The 14,945-nt window shown below is 41.0% G+C and overlaps 1 protein-coding gene across 3 annotated transcripts in view; it reads left to right on the top strand.

Moving 5' to 3' along the window:
* Window positions 1-14,945, top strand: part of igsf9ba (immunoglobulin superfamily, member 9Ba) — a 74,344-nt gene that overhangs the window by 38,766 nt on the left and 20,633 nt on the right. For all 3 annotated transcript variants that reach the window (XM_005739320.1, XM_005739321.1, XM_005739323.1), the window contains exons 4-11: window positions 345-496; window positions 4,566-4,683; window positions 6,696-6,837; window positions 9,297-9,442; window positions 11,556-11,698; window positions 14,051-14,191; window positions 14,278-14,397; window positions 14,522-14,672. In XM_005739320.1, the coding sequence (XP_005739377.1) occupies window positions 345-496; window positions 4,566-4,683; window positions 6,696-6,837; window positions 9,297-9,442; window positions 11,556-11,698; window positions 14,051-14,191; window positions 14,278-14,397; window positions 14,522-14,672 (1,113 nt within the window). The remainder of the gene's footprint in view (window positions 1-344; window positions 497-4,565; window positions 4,684-6,695; window positions 6,838-9,296; window positions 9,443-11,555; window positions 11,699-14,050; window positions 14,192-14,277; window positions 14,398-14,521; window positions 14,673-14,945) is intronic.

Genomic DNA, 14,945 nt, shown 5'->3' on the forward strand with positions numbered 1-14,945 from the left:
ACTGTATCGAACGGTTCAATATCGATACGAATATCGTTGCACCCCTAGTATTTAGTGATGAACCAAAGTATTTAACATGTGATGATGATTATGAGGTAAGGCAGTCTCAAAAGTTAGAAGTAACATGTTACAAAGGTCTTTTTAACACATCATGTGGTTACCATTGAATCAATCCAATCAATCAACTGCACCAGTCAATCAATGTACCGTAAGGAAAACCTATGATTGTGCTTAAGAAGCAGTGAGGGAAAAGGGCCTATGCCAGTCCATAGAATAGCTTTTGAGATTTTTCTGTCTGGATACTGGGATGGTACCAAGAATTCCTTGTCCTATGTTCTCCCCAGCTCCACCTTCATTCACGGAGACGCCGGCGCAATACGTGGAGGCGAAGGAAGGGGGAAGCACTGCGCTAAGCTGCTCTGCCCAGGGAAATCCAAAACCAATGATCAGCTGGCTGAGGGAGGGGGAGGAGCTTGCAACCAACGCAAAATACTCGGTAAGAAAATATCATGGACATAACTCTGATTTATGATTGTGTGCAAAAATAGAAGTGGGGTTTGTGCACAGATGGCATCATCCGCTGAGCCCATCTGTACTGACAGTATGTTGTGGACTATGTCTCACTCGGGCTAATGTCAGTTTGTTCTATTGTCGAGCTGCTTCATGAGCTGTGGTTTAGTCTCTAAACCTGATGTGTTGTCCGAAGTCTGAAAAAACAGCAAAACCATCCCATCGTTTTTGTACATTTAAAACATTGCACCACAGACTTGGTGTACAAGTAGTGGAAAGCTGCAGATATTTGGCTATTTAGGAAACAATTATGTCATCGCTCCAGGATGACTGACAGTCAGGCTGTTCTGTCTTCCCTGTGATGTCGTTAGGAAAAATAAAAATAAACCCTGCATAATCTGAACAATTTTAAGCACAGCTTAGTGGCACACCTCACATTTCTGAGCCCTCTTTGTTGTCTGGTGATGCCTGACTGTTTTTTTAAACTCCCAAATGCAGACAGCCTGATGTCATGGCAAGGATATTTCTGGCACTGCCTCAGTGCTTGCAAACATTTAAATCAGGTTTGTGGTGTTAGTTGCAACAAATCAAAGACAGTCAACCCACAGCTCCATGACAGATGATTCAAAAGCAGCAAAAGCTTCGACGAGCGATGATGCATTAGAGCCATAGGATCTCGGATCTTGAGCGAGCGGTGCAAGTGTCACTTTCTCTGGAGTGGAGGATCGCTTGCTCTCACTATACTATGAGAAGCACTACCTGCACCTACACGTCTGAATGCAGCAAATTCATCTCTGGAGTTAGTCTTGCAAAAGTTAAGTTAGATATGGGAGGCTGACTCAAACATCAGCTAATTGCTAAAACAAAACGCACACACACCAGACGCACAAACGCCTGTAACAGATGCAAGCAGATTGCTGATCGTGTCTAAGAAGTGTAGCAACGGTGGTAATTTTTCATACTGCTTGTAATTGTTTTTAGGATTTTTCAAAGGTGCTTGCATGCCTTCACATTCTTGTATGTGTCTGATATTGCAGTCTGCTGCAGGCGCTATCACCTTTCGCAGCTGCCTGTGTAACATACAGCAAAGGAAGTGACAGCAGCACAGAAGCGTGTCTGTTAAAGGCCTCGTTTCCTTTCATTTTCGCCTTTTTTGCCCCACCATCAGTCGCCTCTCTTTAACACCATTCCCTCAGTAAACGATTAGACAACATTCTGATGCATTATTAATCTCCCCTTTTCGGCATCAATATTACATTAGCCCTAATATGAATGTTGCACTAAAAAGGAAAATCTTTAGTGAGAATGCCAAATGCCAAATTCTAATAACCTCACTTTGCATTTATCGTCTCCCCTCGTACATTCACCTGTTTCTTGCTGCATCTCCCCTAAAATACGGGAGAGCTCCTTTCTGTGCTGAGAGGAGAGCTGTGTGTGTGTGTGCGATAGGGAGCATTAGGATATGTTTGCTCACCCACATGCTCAGATCCACGGAGACGTCATGGAGAAAGGGAGGAATGTGACAGACGGGGTTAGAGAGGAGCAGAAACACTCATCCTCCACATTCTCCTCCTTCTTCTCCTCTCTTTACTTTCCTCATTTCTTTAAAGCCCGGAAAAAAAGATCTATTAAGTAACCAGGAAACTGAAAAAGAAGACTTAAAAAACTCAGGAAGGCAGTGGCAGCCAACCAAATATCATTCTCACTGGAGTGAAGTGCATAGGACAGAAGTTGGAATTCTGCTTACTTTCCTCACACTCACCATGGATTGAGTTCAGCTATGGCACAGAAAGTATTGGATCAGAATGACGACCAGTGCATGTCTTTAGATTCTGTTAAGATTACTGTGTGTTAACATCACTGCTGCATTTGTGGTGTGTATGAGTTTAGTGACTTGATCTAACAGTGGTTTAGACTCTTTGGCTTTTTTAGATTCAGTGCAACAACAAATGCCAGGATTTAAAAATATGCTAGACCACGCTGTCCCCGAAACATGCTTGATAGCTAGCAATGACAAGCTAGCTAAAAATAACCTTTTGTGCATGAGCGTCTTTGTTTGTGTTACACTCAGCCTCTGACTGAACGTTTCCAGCAAACATTTCAACACTGAATGTCTGTCAGATGGCGGTCTTTTGTCGATGTCTAGTAATGGTTGAAAAATAGTTTCAAAATAAAAGTTGTGGGACCTCAATGTTGGCTAAACATACCTCTTAAATGTCACATGGATGTGGTTTGTTAGACTAATGACCAAAACATTCTGGTTTAAAAGAACAAGAAGTCATTGGAAAAAAACAGATACCACAAGGTTGCTCACTAGGAAAAAGTGTGTATTCCCCATTCAGTAGGTGAGTGGTTACTGGAGCTTGTTGGCAGATTGCCGTAGTTGCTCATCGTCTGCACAGAACATGCTGAATTGTGTACCACTGTGTGGCCATTTTCACCAAACAATAGCTAGCAACCTCCCACAGCTGCCAACTGGTTGGAGAATACACATTTTTCTTACAACCACTGGCTGACAGACAGTTGTCAAACAGTCTCTAGGCCTGCGTGCCTGAGGCTTTAGCAAAACACAAGCTAAGTTTACTTCACTGTTCGGTCCAAATGTAGACTGTATGTAAAAGATGGATGTAGCCACCGTTGATATTAAGCTTCATAACAAGACAAAGAGCAAAGGAACCAAAGGCTGTTTTTCCAAAGAACTCTATGTAAAGATTTATTTTTATTTACAACCCTCCTATTGGTCATTTAAAAAATAATGCAGGTTAAAGCACTTAGGAATTGGCTACATTTAAAATTTTTATGTCTGCATTGAATCTATGTAGAGCCTACATAGATTTTGCTGCCAATGCACTAGTTAGCATTAGAATTACGAGGAAATGAGGGTACTGAGTGGGCCAGTCGCAGTTGTTGTGAGCTGCCCGGGCTGCATATTCACATTTCTAGGGAGCTATACATCATGTTATGGCACTAGTTACAGTTTAGATTTTCAGAAGGGCTTACTGGTTACAATACCCCATGGCATAGATAGTTTAGAAACATAAATTCAGACCAGATCTCCAATTCTCACCTGGTATCCCAAAATACCTGATGATTGGATGATGGGTGATGATTGGATGATTGGACTGCAATCATTCTTTTATAGCATGCTCAGTTTGGCTCACCGAACAATTTTGCACTAATCACACAAAGAAAATTTTAATTTCAATTTTAGAGAGTGAATGCCGCTAACGATTAATGTAATTCATTTTAGCCTTTATATAAGCCTTGAATAAGAGAAGGTCATTTAAAGTAAATTGCATGTGAAGGAGGTGAACTGGAATTGGAAAGAGAGCATTATTTTTCTACTAAAATAAAGACAGTTTCATTCCTTCAGTCATTATTGAACCAACAAAGCAATAAATTCACCTTAAATCAGTGGTTAGTTTACACTCCTAGAACCAAGTGTGCCACACACGAGGATGTTATCTCGCCATTAACATTGTTATGACGGCGATGCAGCTCCCCAACAACCTTGCAAAAGTTAAGCTCTGCTTTGTTTGCTCTGCTTGTACCATAAAGCATCTGAGAGACAGATGAATAGCAATAATTCTGCAGGCATAGCAGATTCTCCGCTCAGCTGTGTGAATGGACAGACTACAGCTGTGTGTGACATGAATGGACAGAGCCTCTCGCCACCTGTTGCATAATTTATGAGGTTTGGTTAATGTGTTTTTCCTCGCCGCTTATTGGTTCTCATCAGTGCCTGCACACAGGGATGTACGGTAACACTGAGTTAGACGTTACCAAGGTGACCATATGCAGGAATCACACCTGGAGCTAATAAATCAGGACACACTTGTGACTTTTAAGTCTTTTTTTTGCATGAAACTTTGACCTGTAGTAAAATTTAACAAACTACATGATCTGAACAGAATACATTCGAGGTACTATACAATTGTACTTCTATTCATCTATATGGTATCATTCTAATTATAACACAACAAGGGCTTTTAAGTTTTAAATTTGCCATATAAAGGCTGGATGTTTATTTCTTTCTCCTGCCCATTCATTTGCAGGTACACGATGGCAGACTAACCATCCTTGGCATCACCAGAGATGACAGAGGGGCGTACACATGCCGAGCCCACAGCGACCAGGGAGAAGTGCTCCACACCACCCGTCTGTTGGTTCAAGGTGATGTCTCCTCAGGATGAGTAAAACAGATATACAAGTTACAAATATAAAAGTCGAATCCGAATCTGTTTTGATATTTTGCCAGATTTTTCATTGAAAAGAAAAATCTTTCCCCGTCTCTACCGGAGGCATACCACTCTGATTGCATCGATATAGTAGTTAGGTTCCATTATTTATACTTAAAGGCAAAGCTCTGCACTCCTCTGGGGTACTGATGTATGTAACATACCTTCTGAGTCTGTATCGGGCAGTCAATAGCTCAGTCTGGGGCCTCTGTATGTGAATGTGTGCACAGTCATGTGTATACAACAGGATCTGTCTAAGAGCGCGTCACTGTCTGTCTCCGGTCCATTAACCAGGCTCTCTGCTAGACACAGATCAGATAGATGGTTGTGATAGCAGCCTCTCTCGGTCTCTTGATACAGCGGGGCTTGGGGGAGTTAACAGTGTGTATTTAACAAGCAACTGAGCATCTTGCTTTTAAGGTGTGTTTTAACGCTTGACTTCTGTAGGTGCAAACATAGCAGAGAAATAACTCCACTCCTTCGCAGTACAGTAAATGGAGGCACACACACACACACACACACACACTGCAAACATGGTGATTGTTTTGTAACTTACTGAAGACTCTAACTGGTGGTGCATGAGATACAACTGCATTAAGGCTTCAGGCCTCTGGTGGAAGTACCAATTCGATACCTGTTCTCTCTTATCTTTATGCAAGAAGTCTCAGTCATGATATGCGTCTATGATAAATGCACAGAAATCTTTCATTGTAGTTTTGTAGACATTGCAGTGTTTTTGCAATATAACAAGACCAAAACCACAAAAACAAAAAAGGTTGATGCTGTAGTTTGTTTGAATATTACCACGAATAACACCGTGAAATAAGAGACACGATTACTTCGCACACGCGGAGCAATAACCAGGAGACATCTGAGGAGTCATGGTTCTCAGTCTGGTGATCTGTTTTTAATTGTTATGTGAAACGTCTGCACAGTGATGTAAAAGGCTGTGCATGCTCAGAAGTGAACAAACAGGAGGTTTGTATCTGGGCCTTCTCATAAAAGACAGCTTACCTTTCATGGCTTCTGCTGTTTTATTGAGCGCTAAGAGCAAATCTAGAGCACTTCAGGAGATGAAAAAGGTTACAGTGTGAAGCATGCGAAACCAGAATGCTGACTAGTATTAAGTTTACAACAGCTGGCTGCTTACTGTATTTTAAATCAGACTGTGATGATATATGCTGTAAATATTACTTAGTGTGTGCTTTTTCTCACCCTGATTTGCACCCGAAAGAACAAAGTTGGTGTGAAAGCCTCTAAATAAGATTTTTTTTTAAATGAAATTTCATCAATTTTGAAAAAAATTAATAGGTTTAGGTTTTAAAGAATTAAATGATTATGTTGGGGTTGGGGTGAAGGCGATGATATATGCCTAACCTTCAATAATATAATTTTTTTAAAGTAAAAATAAAACAAGAGCTTTGGGCACCACATATGTTAACTAATTTCCCACGCGTGGGACTAATAAAGGTTATCTTATCTTATGTGGTGCAAAGAACAAATCCACAGGAAGTTGTGCTTCTTAGCATCTTTGTGCTCGCTGTTTCATCCACTGTCAGCTTTACTGTATTAGTTCAAGCTTATGAAGCGACATGAAACATCTGCTACAAACCTTTCTAGACAGTGACTGTTCATCCACAAACAAAAGATGTCAGAAACCAGCTGAAACTATTAGAAAGTATTCACTGGACACTTTATTAGATACACCTTGGCTGTCTTGTGCTCCTCCACATCCCAAAGTTGCTATAAATATTTGCGTCGACAAGCCATCTTTCCATTTCTTTTTCTGGAAATGAGCCTGAGTCCATTTAGCAGCTAGAAAAGCTGAAATGGAGATGAAAACCAAAGCTGTAAAAAGACGGAAATTTTGAATTAACATTCATAAGGCGGATTGAAAAAAAGACTGCCTGTTTCAACGCTTTTAACACTTTTTTCTGTTTCTTTCAGGGCCTCCATACATCGTTTCACCACCAGAAAATGTCACTGTAAACATATCCCAGAATGCACTCTTTACCTGCCAAGCAGAGGCATATCCAGGCAACCTCACCTACACCTGGTTTTGGGAAGAGGACAACGTCTACTTCAAGAAGTAAAGTTATGATCAAGTTCACTTCTGTACTGTGGCTGTTCTCGCTCTCAGTGTAGGGAAACTTGTTAGTTAAGCACTTGTGTGAGGTTAAGACTTAGTGATTTAAATCAGCACCATGCAAGCTGCATAAGGCCTTTATCCCTGAGCTTTTGTGATGTGATTGACATTGCGGGTCTCTGAGCCCTTTGCTGTGCTGCGTTTTGAGCGACTGTCCAAGGGTATTTAGTTTGTGTGTGCCATGCCCTGCTGTGACCCCAGAGGCAGTAAGAGTGGGCCTGCCGGGGTTCCGTCTGGAACGTGCCAGGCGAGTTAGTGCGCTCTGGTGACAACATCACATGACTCAGGCCTTGTGTCATCATATGCCTCTCATGCGGTGATGATATGAAGCGTAGCCAGGACCTCTGCAGGCTCCCCAGAGCTGGTGTTTAGAGTCTGAGAGGCTTTTGCAGTGAGGAAGTGACAGACAGAACAAGTGGGAAGGAAGAACTAGTGAATAGGGTTTTGACTGGCGGTGAAAACAAGTGTCTGAAGGACTTTCACAGAGGAAGTTTCCATACTAATTTTAAACAGCTTTTGTAACGTCAATCTTGATTTTTTTTTTCGTTCTTTTTTTTTACAGGATGGGAAAGATTTAGTTGAGGGACTTTATGATGAGACAGTCAGAATTTATGCACTGATCAAACTTTTAGCGGTTGCACAACAAGAGCCTATTGCCAAGTGTTAGAAGTAAGACACGTTTAATTTAAGCAGCTTACAGCAAAGCATAGCCTTTAGGAACAGCTAGCAAATGATCACATGATAAATCACATGTGCATATATATAAACACTCTGGCTATATGTGCCATATGGTACTGAAATTTGACTTAGTGATCTTTTCCCTTTCAAAACCAGCAAGTTGTAAAGGACTTGATCTATTTAAAAGTGTTTATAGACTTAGCTATCCCTGCCTCAGGTGTGTGCTCCTCTGCAGACAAATCCTCTGTTTGTTTGTCTGTGAACTAGTCCTACATGATCGGGACTTGAGCAGCCAAAATTGGCTCACAGTTACACCTTCAGCCCATGAAGATTCTTGACTACATTAGATCTTGTGATGTCACGTTTTAGCCGATTGCTACAACCACTTAGCCGTTGGCTAAAATGAACAGTTTTTAGCGTTTATGCACCTACAACAGCTTGAAAAACATCTCATTTTTATTTCACAGCTGTAACATTTCCACAAAAGTCTGATTATACATAAAATATGATTACATATGATGAATTTTAATAGTTAATTGTTGATGCCCTCATGCGTGTAACAGAACAGATCCGGTCATGTGTTCTGAGCCAAATGTTCAGCCTGTGTTATTGTAGCTCGTCCAGCCGAAAGACCGATGAGTTTATACCAGGGTGAGACTTCCATCGTCCATCCTGTCGTTCACAGTTCACAAGGACTCCTTCTGGATTAAACTTAAATGAAACCTGCACACAGTGATCGCCTAATGGGTATTCACCCTAACCGGTGAACTGTGACGGATCGTGAGCCAAATGAGCCGCTATGGCAGTGACCTTCTGGCGTTCTCTTGGTTTAATTCTCATTTTCACTTTTGCTGCTTGTTTGGTGTTGGAGAAAAAAGGAGAAATGAGTGAAAATACCCTTTGGCTGCTCTCTTAGTTACTAATAAATAATATATAGTCAGCATTAATGTTAATGATCCTGATTTAGTTGCAACACATAATTAAATCATTCAAACCAAAGTTATGTAACTGTTATATATGGGGTTTCTCATTTTTTTGTTGCTATTAATTTAAATGAAATTTACTGATTTACTGATACTGATGATCATTTGCTTTTGTAAAGAACTTTTTTGTAGATGCTCAAAACTCTCATTAAGTACAAATAAGCTGAAGGCAGGAGGAAGCAGATACCAAGTCTCAACAACAATTTGCGAAGCTCAGTGTGACAAATATGTTAGTTACCAATTAAGTATTTGACAAAATAATCTTTAACAGCTCTTTTCTAGAAGTATTAAAATCATCCCGTTAAATAAACGTGATAACTCATCTGTATAATAAATGATCAACCATTAACAAAGCCCTGAAGGTCTTTTTTACGTTTACTTTTTATTTAAAGGCTTTTTTCAGTTTAAAGTAATTAATTATTAAAGTACTGAGTGAGTCCTGAGTATCTGTTTAAAACAAACAAAGAAAAATAAATGAATATTGTCTGCTCTGTCATTTTTTTTTAATTGAAAGGGAAACCACGAGGGCCGTACCATTTGGCAGTTATGACAATTAGCAGATTTATTTGAGTCTCTCGTTTTGTACAGAGTGTTCTTTGGACCCCTCTCAGCTGGCTTCTGTTTGACTCTCTGCTGCTCTCTTATGGCACCTTGATGTAATTCAGCTCTGTAGATGTGTGCCCTGTCCTGTCGGTGTGCTTCAGTAACACGCTGTGATAAAACGTCTGTGTCTTCTTGCAGCGATCTGAAGCTCCGAGTGCGCATTCTCATCGACGGCACCCTTATCATCTTCCGGGTCAAGCCGGAGGATGCTGGGAAGTACACCTGCAGTCCGAGCAACAGTCTCGGTATCTCGCCCTCAGCATCAGCCTACCTGACTGTTCAGTGTGAGTGTTGCCATGACGACAAAGTGGGAGGGGGAGGGGTGGGGAGCTAGTACAGCGAGCCATGTGAGGAGCAGCAGCAGCAGCAGCAGTATGGAGTCTGCTCGTGCTGGAGGCTGCTGTAGTATTTGGCTGCGCTGCTCCTGTAATGCAAAGTAACCTTCTTGAATTTCAAGGTCAGGTGTTGCAGAAAGGCAGCAGAGTTTTGATTTGACCATTTTCTCACTCTCATTGGAATTTAGGAATTGGATTATAATCTATTCCGGCTCCAGCCTCATTCCTGTGCACAAACATGGAGACAAACTCGTCCTCAGACTCAATTTTTCCAGCTCTCCTTTGATTGTGGCTGTGAGTGATGAGAGAAGAACCCCACTCCCACACACATGACGTTTCATCATAAGTCCACTGTGCAGAGCTAATTTGCTCCCAAGTTGCTGCTGGTCATTGATTATTGTGCTACACTATGAGAGGGAGCTGGGGGATTCACAGCACTGCAGGCACTGACTTCATCACTAGCCTCACATACAGCAGGCGATAAACCAATGTCCTGATGGTCCATGTAAAACAAACTCCAGCTTTATGTATGAAGCAGCTGAGAATCACTCCCGGAAGAGAGGAAAAACACTCCTAACTCAAAGTAAAAAAGTTCTTGGACTAGCAAAGCAGAAATTAAACGGTGGTGCAATAGTTTTCTGGATGTTTTCTGGATTTTATATGCGAAGCCAAGTATCTTCTGTAACTTAGCAAGTGTGTATGTGCAGAAATATGTCAAAATTTCACTCACTCGGCTTAAAAAAGGAAACGATAGTACTCGAGAAAATTTGCATTGAACACTAAAAAACCTTTTGGAGGCTGTAATGCTTCACCACATCCTGTGCACGCTGCTCACACACATGCATGTGCAGTGATTATGTTGAGAACTCTCTTGCTGGCTGCTGCCTAATCTTCTCTTCCACTAATTCCCCTTTCAGCACCTCTTTTATGTTCCTTACATGTCAGGAGATTTTTTTCTACTTCTCTGATTTTTCCCAGTCCTTGAAAATGCTCCGGAGATGTTTTAATTCATCTGTTAAACATGAACAGAACAATTATAGATGACATATAAAGCAGTGTCATGATTTGTTTCGAAGAAACCAAACCAAATCATAGGTTTGCAGAATTGCATCTGAACTAACCACAAGACGTCTGGAGGAATGTCCTTTGCAAACCAATCGCAACAATTCAGCACAAATATTCGTCCTGACTGTCGGTGCAGCGAGGAAGGGCTGGTTTATTTTGCAGCCACAGGACCTGAGCACCTTGCACTGATTGCATCCACCACAAACTCCTCTTTATACCAAAGTATTCAAAGAGTCAAATGTGAGGCCGTCTGTCTGACAGCTAAAGCTGAAAAGGCTGAAATTGGGTCATGCTACAGGACAATGATCCCAAGCACAGCAGCAACCGAATGACTGAAAAAGAAAAGAATCGAGATGCTGCAACGGTCCAGTCAGAGTCCAAACCTCGACCTCATTAAAATGCTGTTGTGAGAACCTAAAGAGAGCCGAGCAAAAGCAAATACCCGCAAACCTCAATGACCTGAAGCAACGTTGTAAAGACGAGTGGACTGAAATTCCTCCACAGCGATGTGAGAGACCGATAAAGTCCTACAGAAAAGTTATTACTTCTACAAGCTGCTGAATCATGGGGCGCACTTGTTTTTTCACGCCTTGCGTCTCCATCCTGGCTTAGTTTATATAAAATAATGAATAGAATATGTGATGTGCTGTTGTTTATCTGCATGTAAATTATTTGAAATTTAAATGTTTTTGCCCTGATATATAAAACGAGTTGTGAAGATATTAGTTTTGCCAGAAATGCCACATGCTGCACTTTTAAAAATATGTTAATGCTGATTTTACCTGCCTCTGTTTATGTGTTCCTAAATTTGGCAGTGATAGGCATTAAGAAAATTGATAAGACGCTAACCCTTCTAGCTGTGAATCTTCCTAATCTGGGAAGCTTTATAAACATGTTTGATTTTTTTTGTTAATCAAAACATGTTGAATCAAGCATTTTGAGAAATTAACTGTTATTTATAGTTTGTCGATTTATCACCCGACCCTTATTTGTCCAGACCCTGCCCGAGTGATCAACATGCCCCCGGTCATCTACGTCCCACGGAAACTGCCAGGCATCATCCGCTGCCCGGTGGATGCAAACCCACCTGTGACATCAGTGAAGTGGGAGAAAGATGGATACCCACTCCGAGTGGAGAAGGTGAGTCTGATCTGCTTTTTTGTCGAGATTTGCGGCAAAATAAGTCATAATTATCTTATCGGTTTAGCACAAGGGAGTCTTTGATTATGCCTGAAAATTATATTTCTCAAATATTGTCCAGTAAAGATGACTTTTTTTCCCCATTTTTATTGTTAAACCCATAAAAACAGATTTTACAGAAACTCAGAGAAGAATCATCTAGTCTAATATCTTATTAGGTTTAAGGAATTATTACATTGTTGGACTGCTGGACTGCTTTGAAGGTTGTGTTGAAGTGTTATATTTAACAGCCCTCTGTGGATTTTTTAAATTACGAATTGGTTTTCTTTTGGGAAACAAGCATTCAAAAAGACACAACTATTGCTTTTGTTTCTTGCCAATAGTTAAGTGACTGTGAGCATTTAGTCACATACTGTACTTGTATACACATTTGGGGTCCATTAAACTACTGCTTTATACTTCTGCTTCCTCATATCTGACACATGAACTGTTACTTAAGAACTGCTCACTTTTCAGAACTGGAACATTCATTAAAACGTTGAAAGTTGAGTCTGTTCATTGGGTTTGCCGTGTTTTCAGTGGGAGCAATGTTTCATCGCTCATCAAAGTGACTTTTTCTAGTCTCTTTGATGAGCGATGAAGCATTTCTCCCACTGAAAAGAGGCTGAAAAAGTCACTTGGATGAGTGATGAAACACGTCTCCCAGTGAAAACACTGCATCCAACAAATTCAACTGTGCGAGATTTCCATACGTGGATTATTGAGCATGCATCGAGACGTTCATAGAAGCAAAGAATAATATGAGACGTTATTGAAAAAGCAGATGTTGTTTGTATTTTGGGTCTAATTTAGGATCTCGCCATGTTTCCGATGTCTCTCATTTCCCTCTTTAAGGTTCACAAATGGTTTCATTTGAGTAAGTTGTTGGAAGCCCAATGAGGCGAAAAGTACAAATATTTGTAGCAGATGTGTTCTTCTGTCTTGTGTTTCTCAACATTATCTCAGTACACGCTGACAAATCTAACAATAATAATAATAAAATTAGCAGCAGTATTAACAATCTACTAATGTCACTCACCGGGGCATTTTTGATTTGAACATTTTTGTACATTTGCTGATAATATTTCTGTAGTTTAGCTTAAATGGGATTTTTAGTTGCTAGTTTTTACTTACTCGCAGTGTCCCTTCACTGGCTACTTTATTGGTTACATCTTGGTATTACTGGTTTGAACCCCCTTCTGCCTTTTTAATCATTGCTCAAAGATTTTGATCCATTTTGACCTGATAGCATCACACAGTGCACATACACACTGGACAGAGATCCCGTGACTGTTGAAGCCATTTGATTAGAGCAAACTCCGTGTCACGTGAAAGAAACTAGCTTGTTATTATTTGAGCTTTGTGAGATGGTGCATTATCCCGCTGGTCATCATAATACAGGTCATAAAGGGATGGACAAGGTCAGCAGCAGTACTCAGCTAAGCCGTGGTATTTAAATGGTGCTCAGTTGCTATTAGGGAGCCAAAAATGTGCCAAGAAAACACCAAGTAGATCCACAGCATCTAAAATACTCAGTCCAGACTGTCTCAGACCAGCAAGCAAGCCACTTTCTAAGTCTCTTAGATCGTCATTCTTCTCCGTTTTCTGGTGCTTGTTTGGGACTTCAGCAGGTCATCACGACTATGACTACATGCCTAAACTGACCGGGTTGCTCCCATGTCATTGCCATATTAGTAGAACCCGACTGATATAAGATTGTTAAGATGATAGTGATGCCGATATTGGACAAACGTTGCAACAAAAACACTCATAACAAGGTTGAAGCTTGTTTTTTTCCACCTTTTAGTTTTTAAATTTTCATATATCGGCCATTATAAATGCAGATGCGAATTCATCGGCATATAGCTAGTATCGACCGATATATTCTCCACGCCAATATATCGGTCGGGCTCTGCTGAACAAGCTTGCTCTACTTGCTCAAACAAGCAGCTGAACAAGTGTAACTAATGAAGTGGCCAGTTGGTGCATAAATTAACAAGTAAAGATTTTTTTTTGCATACACAGTACAGCAGCTGCGTACATAAATGATTTTTTTATCATTTCAAAGTGCCACCTGGATATAGCATCTTTGTGCACAGAGCTCTCTATCTTTGCTCTGTTTTTCTTTTATCTAAAATGCTGCCAGTGTTGAGGGCAGGTCTGTATTAAATAAACATTAACTTCCATTCATCTGATTTAAAGGATCTTTGGGGATCTTTGTTTTCTCGTGCAGTTCAAAAACATTAAATGGGACCCTGAGAGTTCAGGAAAACCCCTAAAATCAAGCATTTCAGATGCCCCCTTGTCTTATAGTACCCCGGTTGGAGCCTGATGCCAGACGGAAGTATCCGGGTGGCAGAGGCCACAGAAGACTCCCTGGGCACCTACACCTGTGTGCCTTACAACGCCCTGGGTACCATGGGCATGTCCCCCCCTGCCACTTTGGTGCTAAAGGTAGATCACTGTTTAAGTTCTATATAGACTCTCTTTTATAACTTGTGCACACTTACTTGTAAGTGTTTATGATTTGATTTCTCAAGGATCCCCCTTACTTTAATGTGAGGCCTGGGGGGGAGTACCGTCAAGAGGCTGGGAGAGAGCTAGTAATCCCCTGTGCTGCTTCTGGAGACCCTGATATACCATCTATCACCTGGAGAAAGGTGCCAAACAGCTAAACACACGCCATCGAAATTCTCTTGAAAATACGTGCTTGTTTTCACCTATAACTTCTTGACATTTTTGCTGTGTTTAATTGTACCACTGTAATTTTCATGTCAATTGAAGGTGGGGAAGCCAAGCAGGAGTAAGCACAACATCCTACCCAGTGGCAGCTTACAGTTTGTGTCCCTCAGCAAAGAAGACCATGGAGAATGGGAGTGTGTAGCCACAAATGTGGTCACAAGCATCACTGCCAGCACGCGTATCCTAGTCATCGGTACAAACAGTCTGCACAGCGCTCTCAGCTTTCTCAGTTTCCTCAGCCACTGACCTTTCTTACTTATGTTGAGTTCACTTTGCTGTGGGATTTGCATGAAGAAGATGTCACCCTCATCCCTCAAACTCTTTGCCTTTACCCAATTTCCCTTTGGCCATCATTAAAATTTAATCTAATCTTATCTGCAGTGGCTTTATACAGTTAATTTAAAGCCTGAATGTGTAAGTACAATGTGCTGAAACACTGTCACTGCAGCCTTTGTCTGTCTAGTCA

The sequence above is a fragment of the Pundamilia nyererei genome, unplaced genomic scaffold (assembly GCF_000239375.1).
Source record: "Pundamilia nyererei isolate P.nyererei 1_Seehausen unplaced genomic scaffold, PunNye1.0 scaffold00091, whole genome shotgun sequence".
Lineage (NCBI taxonomy): Eukaryota > Metazoa > Chordata > Actinopteri > Cichliformes > Cichlidae > Pundamilia > Pundamilia nyererei.